Source organism: Mustela erminea, chromosome 19, assembly GCF_009829155.1.
Source record: "Mustela erminea isolate mMusErm1 chromosome 19, mMusErm1.Pri, whole genome shotgun sequence".
In the NCBI taxonomy this organism is placed as follows: Eukaryota; Metazoa; Chordata; class Mammalia; order Carnivora; family Mustelidae; genus Mustela; species Mustela erminea.
This window is the reverse complement of record NC_045632.1, coordinates 46,072,846-46,087,506: the sequence shown is the minus strand read 5'-3', so window position 1 is coordinate 46,087,506 and position 14,661 is coordinate 46,072,846. Positions and strand designations below refer to the sequence as shown.

At 49.0% G+C, this 14,661-nt stretch overlaps 1 protein-coding gene across 2 annotated transcripts in view; it reads right to left on the bottom strand.

Annotated features, from left to right (window-relative positions):
- The window catches only part of ZFHX3 (zinc finger homeobox 3), a 159,171-nt gene that overhangs the window by 40,551 nt on the left and 103,959 nt on the right, over positions 1-14,661 (bottom strand). For both annotated transcript variants that reach the window (XR_004281115.1, XM_032323796.1), the window contains exon 4: positions 7,617-7,724. Coding sequence is in view for 1 of the 2 variants with exons in the window: in XM_032323796.1 (XP_032179687.1) it covers positions 7,617-7,724 (108 nt within the window). In the remaining variant the exon portion in view is untranslated. The remainder of the gene's footprint in view (positions 1-7,616; positions 7,725-14,661) is intronic.

The following is a 14,661-nucleotide window of genomic DNA, read 5'->3' as shown; positions in this document are numbered from 1 at the left end:
TATAACGTGATATAATGATGGATATATGTCAGTATATTTCTGTTCAAACCCACAGCACGTATAATACTAAGACTGAATCCTAAGATAAACTATGACTTTGGGTGATTTCTAAGGTGTCAGTGGTTCATCACTGGTTTAAAAAAAAAAAAAAAAGTTCCCCTTTCTCTGTACTGTGCCGAATACCAAGATGAGACCTGGTGAGCGATGTTGATTATTTGGGGGGCGGGGGGCTATGTATGTATGACTATGTGGGCACAAAGGGTATATGGGAAATCTCTGAACCTCCCTGTCAGTTCTATTGTAAACTTAATAAAACTGCTCTAAAAAAGGGAAGTCTTATTAAGCAAACAAACAAAAATGAATGAATGCCACAAAGTTCAAATCATAAAGAGTCACAATGCTCTCTGACAGCTAGAGAAACAAGATTGTCAAGTCTTCTCCTCCAATCTTCACATAATAAGAGAAAGCTGCCACGTTCTGTGTTTTTCAGCTTTAGGACGTGGGGGATCTATCCCTTATGACCCACAAGGCAAACTGGGGTTTGAGCACCCATCTGGCACCCAGGTGTTCGCTACCTATGGGTCATACTTCTCTAGTCTGCAAAACAGAGAGAATGCTGCGTCGGGAAGAATGTTACAGCCTCATGAAAATTGCTCCGATATCCCCGAGAATGTCACTATGGTGAGTTTTGTTGTTGTCATTGTTGTTGTTTTAAACCATGATCAAGATTCTAATGACAGAAGTGCTTCTCCCGTCGGCACGAAAGCTCGGACTGAAACAAAGGCCAGAGTCCCATGGCCCCTTTGCAGGAGTACTATGCAAATCTGTAAGGTATCTTCTACAGCGATGAAAAATGATTTGCTCCTTAACCGACATTTCCACTGCCCTCTGTCTATACCTTGATGAGCAGCTCATCATACTACCACAGTTACGTGATTACATCTGCTGTGCCTTCTAGAAAGTGAGTTCCTTACTTTTTTGCATCTCCCGTATCTGCCTTAGATTATCCGCTAATTTTGTTACTGCATGCAAAAATATTTGCTCAACTGATGTGGTCCTTTTCCCTCTCTTCCAATTTACAATATAAATTCTCAAAGCCAAGACCTTTGAATTACTGGAATTCAGGCGAGTGCAGATATACACCACACCCTATGTCTATTTTTGCTTCCCAACATAAAAATAGTTTGAATGGTTTGTTTCCAATTGTGAGGCAGAATTCTGCCTGCAGTCACTTTAAACAGCCAAGTTCTACTGAAAGAGGCCTGGAAAAAAAGGAGGGTGGGGAATGGGGGTGGGGGAGGGGAACAGAGGACTCTGGAAAAGCCCACAGAGCTGCACAATTCCCATCCGTGTGTGAAACGTAAAACCGAAAACGGTTTCCGTTGGCAGGAGTGCGAACCACAAAGGAGCCACGCGAGCCAGGCTCCCAGCATTCCCTCGCACACACCCTACTGCAAAGACAAGTCTACTTTGGGGTGAGGTAGAAAAACGGGACCAAATGCCAGAAGGACACAGACTCGGGCTGAAGTGATTCGTACAGAGGTGTGGTGGTAGTGGTGGTGGAGAGCCTGGTTTCCAGCCAGAAACAGAGCCGGGATGGGCAGCACTCAAAGGCAGCCCCACCAAATCTCCAGGGGCTCCTCCCCCGCTGCCCTCATGACATGGGGCTCTGACCACAGCGCAAAGCACCCAGTCACAAAGGACCAAGTGAGAGTGTGTGGAGCTCTGATGCCCCACCAAGAAAGGCGGCCTGGGGCTGTCCCACCGTCCCGGAGAAAGCCCACGGGACCTATCTGCACCCTTGGTGCAGCTCCTGACCCACGCCATCTCAGCTGGTGGGAGACTAGGGAGATCCTGGCAAGCGACCTGCATTCCAACCTTAGAGATTCTTCTTCTCCGAGATGCTCCTGTACAGCTCTTCCTCCCCTCATCACCTTTTTTTAAAGGAATTCCAGAACTGCAAGAACCTCCTTAGTCCAAACCTGCCATTCTACAGATTTTCAAACTGAGGACCACAGACCTAAGGCCATGCGGCTCATCTCAGCAGCAGAACCAGGCCTCGAGCCCAGCGGCTTCGGACTCCCAGCAGGCCAACGCTTCTCCAAACCCAGAATGCTCCCTCTCCACCGACACTGGCTTTTGCTTTAATGGACTCAATTTGGGGGGCGGGGGGAGAAGGGTATTTTTTCAGCCCCTTTCCATTCTCTGTCCACAGATTACACTGTAGGCACTCAGTTCCCATCCGACGGCATCCTTATTTATACGAAGTTGTAAACAACAGGGGGAAGAGGGGAGGGCTGGTAATAGATTTCCACCAGGATGTGCCTGACCTGCTTTTTTTCAACCTCGGTAATTAGAAAGGCAGTGGGTCTGCAGGAATTATTCATATGCCGCAAGAGCCGTACACTATACATTTATGTTAAACATGTCAAACCCGATTGAAATCATGCCTGCCAGCACCATATTCCATAAACACACTTTTCCCCACACAGCCGCCCAGACCTTGCCGGCCCGTTAATACCTCCTCTAATAGCAATCTTCCATAGATTCAAATCAGGGACGCTCCATTGCACTAATTGCTTGGTGTTAGGTGAGCACCATGGGTTTAAAAAAAAAAAAAAATTAATAAAATAAAATCCCTTCGGGCCATTCCCCTAGAAAAACAACACTCAAACTATAATTGTGACTCAAAATTTTCCAAAAATACAGGCCCGGATATCAGTGAGGGACCTCTGAAGCATTATCATGTTGGTACGGCCCCATCTTTGTGTTTGAAAGCACCAACACCCCCTGGTCATCTTGTCTCAAATTAGGTTAACTAGACCCGGTTTAGTGCTCTGTGGCTGGAAACCATGGCGGCTACAGGATTTAAATAACCATCTTGCTATGATTCTTTGCCAAGAGTTCAATTTTTCCCCCTAATTATTGGTGATAAAGCATCACATTAATTGTATATCACTTAATTTATAGCAATTAACAGTTGATTGGATAATCACTGCATTAATTATTGTTCAGTTGCCGACACTGGGGCCTCTTCAATCTAGAACACACACTTTTAAATCCACACTGCTATAAGAGAACAAGGGATCATTTTCATGTTTCACAAGAGAAAAACCACAAAGTTGGATGGTGGAAACTGCTGTGCATTAGGAAGGAGACTTAGCTTCAAAGAACCTTCCTACACCCTCTGTTAGCCCACAAGAGTACATCACGCTCTCCCCGAATAGATGGGATCTCTGAAGGGTTTATCACGGGCCACCCCCTGCCATCACGGAGCCCTCAAGAGCCCACATGATGGAACGCAGGGGGTGGTGGTGGCTGTCACCTGTCCATGTTTTACAGATGAGATGCCCAAGGCTTCAAGAAGCCAATGCCACTCACTGAGTGGTACACTTCACCAACCTGCTTTCAGATGGAGCAAGGCATGGACTTACAACGAGGGACAATCCCCTCATCCGAGTCCGCTGGCTGTCACATTACTGTCACTGCTGTACAACTCTGGGAGAATGCTAGTCTCCACACTCCAAATGGAGATGAAAGCCAGATTGAATGATTCTGCAGAAAAAATCCCATTCCTGGAGAGACACTGGCCCGGTATGAGTGTGGGCTCCGTCCTAAGCAGCAGGGCTGGTCTGCAAATCTGAGCCTCGCTGAGTGCCTTTTGGCAACCTGCACAAGCTCAGCTGTGCCAGGCTCAGTTCCCTTCTCTGCACAATGGCGGGGGCCCAGGGGTGCGGGGTGCTGCTTACAGCATCTGTCTCACAGAGGGGCGGGAACCCAATGAAATAACATGGGTCAAGCAGAGCTTTCCGACTCTTTCCCATTGTGGCGCTCACAGAATACGATGGCAAGTGAGTATGGGCAGATGAAGCCAACTGACCCTGCTTTAGCATCTAGCACCCCTGCCCCCCTCCCCCTGTCCCCTCGGCCAACTCAAGGGCCATAGAGTTGCACCTGTGCGCCATTCCTGGCATGCCTGCTGGGAAGGACCGGGCACGGCACATGAGAACAGTGCCTGGCACCCAGGTAGAGCATAGCATAGCCTTAGTAAGAACTGGGAAGGCAGCATCCTTTCAGGGGCAGCGTTGCTCCCCCTGAGTATCCAGAGCTGCACTGTTCAGATTTAAAGAGCCACATTCCAACTAATTACAATGAAAAAAAAAAAAGAAAATTCTGTTCTTCAGGGGTACTGGCCACACATCAAGGGCTTAAGAGCCCCCATGGCTAGTGGCTACTGGATAACTGCACAGGGTAGCGGCAAAACCTCTCCATCAGTCCAGGGAGGTCTGTGGGACGGCCCTGATCTATAGCCACACTGTCCTGAGGATGACAGCCCTTCCCAAAAGCCCAGGGGACTGCTACATCCCCCAAAAGCAAGGCCTATCACCTCATGGATCGGGGGAGCTCTGCCCAACGCCCTGCACGAGGTAGTGGCCCAGTCTCTGACCATGGGGTTGACACTGCTGGGATTCAAACCATGGTCCTGCCCGCCCTGCTGTCACTTGAGGTCAAAGACCTGACACTTACAATAAAAGAAGCCCAGAGAGGGTGGCCCACGGACACCAGAAAGGACACCCGGAGTCCCCTTCCAACATAAAAATAAACGACTAAAAATTTTTAGTGAAGATTATCCATTCCGGCACAAACCCCAAACTACATAATCAATAGCTGAGAAAATGCCAATTATCCAGGCTCATTTGAAATATTATTAATCTGCACCATGAGCGGCCACTAATCAACAGAACAAATTGTGAAATCACTATTTATTTATTTGCTGGGAGGAAGCACTCCCCATCACATTTAATCAGATAGGAACAGCTCAATTTAGGGCATAAATGGAACAAACGTAATTTTTTTTTGTTTTGTTGTTGTTGTTGTTGTTGTTTTTTATAAAAGAGTAAGGATCCCAAAGAAAACTGCAGAGACTGCTGCTACCTGTATCGATTCCAAGAGCAAAACGGCTCAAGCACCTTAATAAAGCCTGTCATTACACACTCAGACAACATAGACAAAATTATGCTTCAGGTCAAAAGAGGACGGTTCGCAGGAGTCAGGGAAGAATTTTCCCTTCTCTCTTTACTACTACGGGACTGGTAAGGGGCACCTCTGAGTCACTCTCCCACGGTCTCTGTCTCGTCTCGGTCTTCCGGAGATGAGGTACAGCCTGCTGCTTGAGCGAACGAACGAATGAATGGGCGAATGAGAAAGTGGGGCTTTACTAAAGACGCTCGTTTTCATGGGGCTCCTGGTGGCCCGGCATGTCCGCCGGCTCTTGCGAGGACACACGCCCACTGAATTCGAAACACCCGGAAGGCCGTTTAGTTGAACCACCCTCAGCAAAGCTTGCCCTGAACTGATTCGGGAACGAGAGGAGCCCAGGAGAGGGGCCCGGTACAGGGCCTGGCGCACAGGAGGAATTTCGCAAACGGCAGTCACGTCGTGTCACTGACTCGGTGTCCTTAGCGCACACAGCGCAGGCCACGCCCCACACAGGCTGATGGCACGATCCAGTAGGTTCTTATGTGCTGCTCCTCCTCCACGTCTCAAAATTCCTTGAAGCCACAGGTTGCCCAGCGACAGTTTCACCTTCACAGGAAAGGACCCGAAGAAATACTGCTACTAGTTGTCCTCGTCTTATTTAACCAACTTATTGAAACAGTACAACAAAAACCTTGCTAATATAGAGCCTCCTGTAGGCCAGGCACTGTTCTAAGAGCCTCAAATTCAAATAATCGTCACAGGGATCCTCTGAAAGTAGGTACTATTTTTAATCCCCACCTCTGGTGAGAAACAGAGGCCCAGAGACGTGACGTCACATAACTAGGAAGTGACAAGGCCAGGATCAGCACCCAGGGACCCAAACTCTGAAAACAAAGGACAGATGGCCTAGAAGGTTACTTGGCCTTCTAACGGTGCGTGTGAAATCCTCTTGCCTGTGTCACCTCTGTCTGCAGTTCTGTATCCACGTCGCCTTGACAGTAGGGCAGAAAGCTGGATCTCGGTCGGTGTCAAGCAACAACAGCGCGATCCTCCCCATGATGAAGGGCTCCGAGGAGAGACATCTGCTTCCTACCTCCCGGCCTGCCCTTGCTTCCCGTCTCGCGGTGCTTGGCACCCCCATCCCTGAGTGTCTCTCAACTGTGGGCCTCTGGCCACCACAGTTAGAAAGGGGACCGTGTCGTTCACCCGGCTGCGGGGACACCCTGTCTCTGTGTCCCGGGAAACACCGAACAGACGCCTCGCCGACTCCACCCCATCCCTCCTGAAATTTGGAAGCTGTTAAGCTGCCTCTCAAATTTCTCTTTTACAGACTGAATAGCCTCAATTTCTTCAGCCTCTTTTCAGAGGCAATATTTCTCAGCCTTCAGTGATTTTCATTGCTCTCCCCTGGCCTCTCTCCAAGATTCTGTATCTTGTTTAAATAGTGAAGGCCAACACTGAGCATGATTTAAGAACAGTCGTGCCTGGAAAAGTAACAAAGGCCCAACCAATACAGACTCTAGAAGGTAAATATTTTCTTGAAAAAACACAAAGTATTACAATATTAATAATGGGAGGCAGTAAGAATTAGGTTGACCAAATAAAATAATTTCTGTTGCTTGTCATATCATTTCCTCTAATAACTGTGGTGGTTTCTGGGAGACTCCCCTGGCCCGAGAAGTCTTCTCAGAAACAACTTTGCTCCTCCTCAACACAACCTCAACTTTTCTTCTCAGCCTCGGCTCTTCTTTCCTCCGATACAGCAATCCTATCATCTCGAGAGGTGGCTATTCCCCTTCTCACGACACCAAGTTTTCCAGAAGCAGCACTTCCCTGACTTCAATGACTTCTGCTTTTGTTAACACGTCCTGCTGCGCTGCCTGCCTCTCCCTGGGCGCGCTTCAGGGTGCGGACACTCGCCCTGAGAGCCGGGTAGGACACACAACGTGTGGCATGAAGCCTACCCTTCACTGCGGACACCTTGGAGATGCCGGGATGACCCCAATCATGATGTACAGGGCAAGCCCCTCCATTGGGCCTGGGGGTGGGGGGTCGGGGCAGACGACCGGACCGTCACTGCAGGAAGAGTTGCATCAAGGGCGACGCACGCAAGGAGGAGCCACGGAAGAACCGTGGAAAACACGGAAGCCCTTGGCACAGAGCTAGACACCAGGATGCTCCATAAACAAGCTGGTCTGGCGGCCATTTTAGGAAACGCTTTAAAAATTCTTGAATATAACCTAAGAGAAGGAGAATGAAGCAGACCACTCAAAAAACCCAAATCCAAGCATCTGAGTGGCTCAGTCGGTTAAGCGGCTGCCTTCGGCTCAGGTCATGATCCCAGGATCCTGGGATCGAGTCCCACATTGGGCTCCCTGCTCAGCGGGAAGCCTGCTTCTCCCTCTCCCTCTGCCTGCTGCTCTGCCTACTTGTCTTCTCTCTCCATCTCTCTAATAAATAAATAAAGTCTTTAAAAAAAATTTAAAACAACAACAACAAAACCCCAAATCCTTCTCCCTGCTGTACAGAACCGACAATCTTTCCAGGTACATGAAGGACACATGTGCTCTCTGACCGGCTGGCCTCAGGGTCCCAGGGGAGACATGTCGGGGGTCTGGGGGCTGCACGCACGCTACCTGTCCACTTGCTCTGATCCTTCTCGACTCCCCCCTCCTGGTCTTTAGCGAGCTCCTCTGGGTCAGCAGCCGTGTCACTGGGGCCTTCAACATCTTCCACGGCTTCTTCTGAAAGAGAAGAAAAACAAAACGTCAAAGATCAGAAGTGGGACAGAAAATGAAGGACTCTTGGCTCCTGCTCCAAAGAATTACCGACGACCACAGCACACAGATGCCAGTGACTGCCCCCGCCCCCAACCATGGTCCCCGAAAGGCTGACTGTACTTCAGCTGCACCAAGGTCTAGGTAAGCCGCGGAGCCTTCCTGTCCCTGCTAACTGGGATGAGACGGACTCGCTCGAGACGTGTGGACGTGAGGTATTTCCAGATGGATTCTGAATGCCTCACTGAAGCTTTTAATATTGGAAAGCCAATCTTGCTGAAGAAATAACTCCATCTAAATTCCTGAAGTTGCATGCAAGTGTTTTGCACTTGAAAAATGCAAAAAAGGAGCCCCATGTCGGCTCCTACCTAGCCCCAACCACAGCACTTCCTGGACCGGGCCCAGACCAGACCCTGTCGCTGACCCTTCAGAGGCCTGGCAGTGCGGGTGCACGTGGCAGACGGTGACAGGAGGTGTTGTTGGTTTTTTGTGTGTCTGTTTTTTAACAGTCGCTCACAGTCTCAAGGATCACAGAATATCAGTGATAGGATTTCATTAATGTGAAGAGTTCTAGAAAACAAACAACATCTGTACAAACAACATCTGTAGGCATGCCAGGTGTCAGTGGCGAGAAGCTAGATTTGTAGAGAAGGGGAAAAAATGTGCAAGAGAACCATATATTTTCCTTTTGAAGTCAGTCCACTCTTTACTGACTCCTGGGGTTTAAAACTAGTCATGGAAATTCTCTCCAGCTCAACTCATAACGCTTTGGGTGAAGATAGAAGAATGGTCACTTCCAACACGAGCCTACTCCTGAAGTAAAACACGACCTGCCCAAGCAGAAAGGCAGAGGCTAAGATATGCTACAGATGCTGAGGGAAAGGAGGTGAGACATTTCTCTCCTGCTCTCTGGTCCTCTGGATCATCACCCAAAACACTCATTAAGGACGGGTTAAATAAATGAATAAGACAGGCTAACCAAGGTGGCTTCGTGGCGACATTATCCACAGACTTTGAAGAGCACAGCTTCTTGGGATGAGAACCTGGATGCCCACATCTGTTGCCTGGGGCTGCCACCAGCCCGGATGTACAGGGACCAGGTGCTGGCCTTGGGGCTCTGACCAATGTCACCCTAGGTCTCTGGAGCCACCACCCTGCCTTTCAATGTTTCAAGTGTTATCCTTCCCAACCCTGCAGAAAATAGCTTCTAAATGTCATCACACAAAGGAAGTAAAAGCAGTTCAGAGTAAAATGACCACAGAGGGTTTATAAAACACTTGAGGAAGAAAGTATCTGTTCAGAGCCTGATTTTCCTAAATTTTTCCCAGAAAGACAATGGAAGTCCAAGGACTAGAAAATCGAACGTGGGGTCGGGAAACATTCTTTCTTCATTCCCACCAAGAGAGGATTTGTGAGGTAGTCACAGGAACCAGATGAAATCAAAGAGTACTTATTTTCATCCCCAAGTAAGAGGCCTCCACATCTACTCTGTGTATTTCCCTTTTGTCTTACTGCATAGTAAAGTTAACAGCAAGTCTCCCATACCCACCTCAGTTCAGAGAAAACTCAGGCAACCACGGTTTGAAGTCAGTCTGATATACAGTCCCATATTAACACTATACATCGTCAAGTAGAGATAAAAACATTCTATACAAGTATTAGTCGAGAATAACAACCAAGTCACACGGTGTGACACATATGCGGTCTTCGTTATGTCCGGGCAGGGTGTTCCATGCACATTTTTAACACTTTTGATAAAACCGTTCAACGCTGTAACTACAAAATCCATCTTTGAACGGTGATACCAGAATTCAATCCATCGGTATTAAACTGGGTCTACCCAAAGGAGCTAGAACACTCAAAACACGGTCCTTTGTCCCAGTCCATGGTGCGACTCAAACTCTCCATAGCGAGGTAGGTATTAATCGTATTTGATTATACAGAGATGGCTGAAACGGCCCCTCCTGTCCACCTCACTCACACACACTCACACACACACACACACACACAGAGTCACCTTAGATGGACACAGCCCAACACCTACAAAACAGACAAGACCCTGATGTGCTGAACGGCGTCTGAGGGGCTGCTCTGCAGAGGAGGCCTCCTCCAAGGCCGGCACCGCTCTCCTCCACAGCATGTGGGCCGCAGCCATCGGAGCACAGAGTGAAGAGCTCCCGGTCGCTCTGGCACAGACCCCAGTCCTCTGAGCCTTTCCAAACAAACCTTATTCAGAAGATAGAGAGAGTGAAGAATAAGCACATTGTGGATACAACGAGCAAGGAAACCGCACGGTGCTTGGTGAATAGTCCCGGAGCCCTCACCCGACGAGCCTCGTGGGTTCTCTGCTTTCTTCCCTCCCTGCCCTACTACAGGCAGAAAAGTGAAGGCAGCTCAGTTCCAAGGAGAGGGCAGAGGACAGAGGTGAATTCAGGGACTTTTTTGTTTCTCCCCTTTCTTATTTTTAGGACTTAAATATCAAATCCTCTTCTTTTTCAGTTCCTAGGTTTAAAGTTATCATTTGTCACTCATTCACTGAAAGGCTTTTATATGGTTGGTGGGAGGAGAAACGATCGAGAAACTCCTGGACAGCTTTCTTTACAAGGGGGTCAGAGTCTTCACCCCCAACTAAAAGCCGGGTCCGATCAGCTGAGCAGGCACTTCCCTGCAGTTCCACCTTTGACCTACAGGTGTCGCCCTCTGCATGGCGAGGCCTGGAAGGGCAGCTAGCTGCAGGAAGCAGACACTGTCTGGGCCGCCCAACCTGAGCATGTGGAAATAATATACGTCTTCAAGTGAACTGTCTGGTCCTGGGGAAATAAAATAGGACATTCATAAGCAGTTACACCATCTGTCTTTATACCATCATCATCAACAGCAAGAGGGAAAATAGCTCTTTAAAATGGATGAAAGCCCAGGCTGACAGTAACCAGAAAACTGAGCTCTGAATACCATAAAGGTAGAGAAATGATGAAAAAACAGAGATACAAACTATGAATTTGTCTGGGCGGCTCAGATCCGCAATGCTTTGTGGGCAGAGTATGTTTTGTTGGTCCCCCAAACCTAAAGAAATGCCCACTCACTAAGACCCAGGCTTCGGGCACCCAAGGAAGGGCCTGGTCTGCCGCACGTGGGGACCCGGGGAGCAAAGGCATCCACACTCGGACCTCCTGGGGCTGGTTATCTAGGCCTTCTTCCCTTTAGGAATGTATATTTGACACCAACTGAGCTGATGGAGCAGGAGGGGGTTGGGTGATTTCTCCCAGATCACAGATTGCAGTCAGTGGCAACTGGCTGGGGGTCATTATGGAAATTGATTGTCCCCCCCTAAATAATATCGGCTACTGACAGTGGGAACAAGTAAAGACTTGATGGACCGACGATCCGGTTTTATGTGGAAAATCCTGTCTTTCCCTCAGTTGACGAAGTCGCTTCCCTTCCCTAAGACACACAGCAGCGACTGCGCCATCTTTAAGGCTGGATTAGACAAACCAAAACCATCTTTTCCCCAGGAGTTGAATACTATCTCAGAACCAAGCAAAACACACCAGGATTGTTTTCTCAAGGGCAAAGCCAGGACCGGGATGGGGCAGTCATCTTGGCTCCCTATGCCCTGCCTGTGCCTGGCAGGGGGCAGCAGGCCCGGCACAAGCAAGTAAGGTGGTGAGCTTTTTAGAAGACTCCAGAGACCACGACCCACCCCTACAGCAAAAGGCGACTTTGATGGGTACACCCCACAGTGGCCCTCAAATGAGGGCACCCCTTCTATTTGAATGTATTTTCCTGTTGAAGGGCTAGAGAACCAGCAGCAAATCTTGAATCACTGTGAGGTCTTCCTGATATCCCTTCTGCCTTCGATCCCCACATAAAACAGTGGCTGCAGGTATTTAAAAAATCTCTTTCCATCCCTGTCTCCTTTTTACAACTGCTTCTCCCAGACAGCACTTACTGGCACTCGGGCCAAACCCAGCCTCCTCACGCCTGTCTCCTGGCTGAGCGCACAGCCCTCCGGTGGAAGAATTGTGGCAGACAAATATATTCTAAAAGGGCAGCGTTCCTGGGGCACCTTAGGTTTTTGAGGTGATGACAGCACAGCTACGGAAATTTTCCCTTCAGTCAGGGTGGCTTTGTTCACCACAAATGCAAACTGTTCTCTGAACCTACCTTATGCTTAGCATGCTGGCAAGGGGGACTGCCTAAATCCCCAGCGTGCGGTGAGATCTGCTCCCGAAGGAGGTGTGTGTGCGCCGACTGGCAGCCCTGTGGTGATTTGCAACAATTTCATGACCAACTTGGAAATTGGTGTATGAGCGGAGGCCCGGGCAGCAGTGAGAACAGAGGTCATGGTCGGCGCTCGCCACCCCCCACCAGTGTGTTCCCCAAGAAGACCTGCGGATTGGGGGGATCCAGTCCTGCTCCCTGAGTACCTGGGGCCTGGGGCCACGCCCATCGGGGGGGTCCTTCACAAACCACTTTCAGACTTGTAGGAAGGGGAGTCAGTCAATGACTACGATGAGTCCCTCTGTTCCTAACTCCTCTAACAGGATGACGCGGATCAATTCAAACCTTCCCCCAAACCCGACAAAGCCCCAGGAGTGCCTCGATGTGACAGAAATTTGGAAATTCTCCTAAGAATCAGGGTGTCTGTACCCCAGGCTCGCAGGTGATCATGTTACTTAAATACTACAACGATCCGGGATCCCTGAAGAATGAAATTATTCTTTCCTTTTCCTTTGGGGTGAGCCATGTTTGAGGGTGGGGGCGAAATAAAGTACGTTCGCCTGTCGGCAGGCTCAAGAGCTGAGAAACATTAGCTGTCGTGAACCACAATCAAATCAGGTTTGAAATATTTAGCAGTGGCTTGGAAAATGCGGTGGTGCAGCTCTGACAGGCGAGATGTGCACAGACACCCACTTTCCATTATAATGGAAATATCAGGCCTGTTCTGAATATGTATAACCCAGAAAAATGTATTGATTTTTCATTCGGCATTAAAAAAAATGAAATAGCCTGCAGCTGTCAAAAGCCTTTTGTTAAAAGCTCATCTTTCCTGGAATGAGGTTTACCAGAAACAAGTTTTAATTGTATATAGGACCTCTTCTTTGAAAAACAAAATAACCAATCGGCCTACTTTGAAGATAGGGTTAAAGCTTTTCCGTTCTCCATTTTCAACCTAATTAACCAAGGACAACCACAGAAGCGAGCGAAAAAGGCCTACAACAGTAGGACCATCAGGAGTACCACGGAGGGTGGCGGCCACTGACGCCGGGGTCTCAGGGTGAGTAGCAGGTGGGACTCTAGGATGTTCCTATAAGTCGTCGGCAGGGGCTGCGCTCTGTAGCTATAGATTCAGCAGAGGACACGGTGGTCAGTGTGCCATCCTTTTGAAATGGTGGTTGGCACAACTGGAAAACAAGGGCAGAACGTGTGCCCGATCCTGTGGGCCTTGAGTTACCCACAAGAAACCTCTCAGAGCTGTACTTCTACGGAGTACGCATGCTTTATTTCACAAATACAGGTCAAATCAAATGCTACCCTATAAAAAAATGACTGTTAAGGTTGAGACCACTTGCTTCTAATAAGACCCAGTGTGTTAAAATTCTGCTACAACAGAAACTTGTAGTGGGATATGAGCGGCAATGCTGATGGACAGGCAACCCTACTGCTCCCAGCTCTTCAACCCTAGTCTCGTCTTCCCTCTCCAAGCCAGGGAGGGAAAGGAAGATGGTAGGATGCTTGTGACCAACTATGTGACCGACTGTGTTCTCCCTCCAAGACATTTTGGTAAGCATGATCTCACTGAATGGTGACCACGGGGCCGACCAGTGGGAGACTCTCCAGGTGCCCTGGGCTTCTTCCCAACTGCACAATAACCCCCAGATCCAGGATGTGATAATCCACTCTGCGACATCCCCAAACACATTTTCTCAAACATTCCCTCCAGGGTTTTATTCTAATGGGGTCTCTTGCCAGTCCTGGCCATGTGGCTGGAGACTGTGTGTAAGACATAGTTTCGAGCAATTAGGTTTTCTGGTTGACGATACTGCAGTCCCAGAAATTGTCCCTTAAATGAAGGTGGGTTGACTTACCACAAATGTGTAGCGTTCTCTTAACACACCTTATCCTTTGCATCTTGGTGAAGGTGACTATATGTTTTCATGCTGACACATGTAACAGGAAACTTAAACTCTCCCCACAAAGTTCCTTGTGCGTAATCACCTGAATTATTACTTTCACTTGCAGGCAAAACTGGTCCATTCTACTTTCTACATCTTAACAGGGTAGAGATTAATTGTGGGAAATGCCCAATCACAAGGTGAAGGGCCCGGGAATCCCAACTAACACTGGCCAGGGGAACATTCTGAAATCCAGCTATCCCAGTCCACGCAGGAAACCTTAAGAAGCAAAGGATAAGGGCTGGGGGCGGGGTGTGCCTAGGAGAAGGGCGGCGTGAAGCAGGCAGGGGCTCCAAGGCTTCAGGCCTGGAGCACTCATTTAATTCATTGGAAGTGTAATATTCTCCCACGTTCTCGGGATAAGACACCACCTCTTTCCCAACAGACATGAGGACACACAGAGACAACAGGCAAGCTGGCCCCCTGCCCCCCGCAACCCTGCTTGCCTAGGCCTCTCTCTCCGAAGTCCCTCTCTTGCTTGGGATCTAAGGGACAGAGCAAGGGGGAGGCAGAGGGGGGTCTCGCCTCCAGATGGGCCCTGGTCGTAGGCCCTGTTCATTTTCTTACCAACCTAAGCTCTGCCAGGCCAGGCCAGCCAGCCGAGGCCCCTTCTCTATCCGCTGTGGGGCACAGCCCAGGGGGTCCGGCCCAGGGCTGCGGCGGGGAATTTTCCCACCCTGGTCACTTTTCAAAAAATAATGTGGCCACGGTGCTAACTAGTTGTTTTA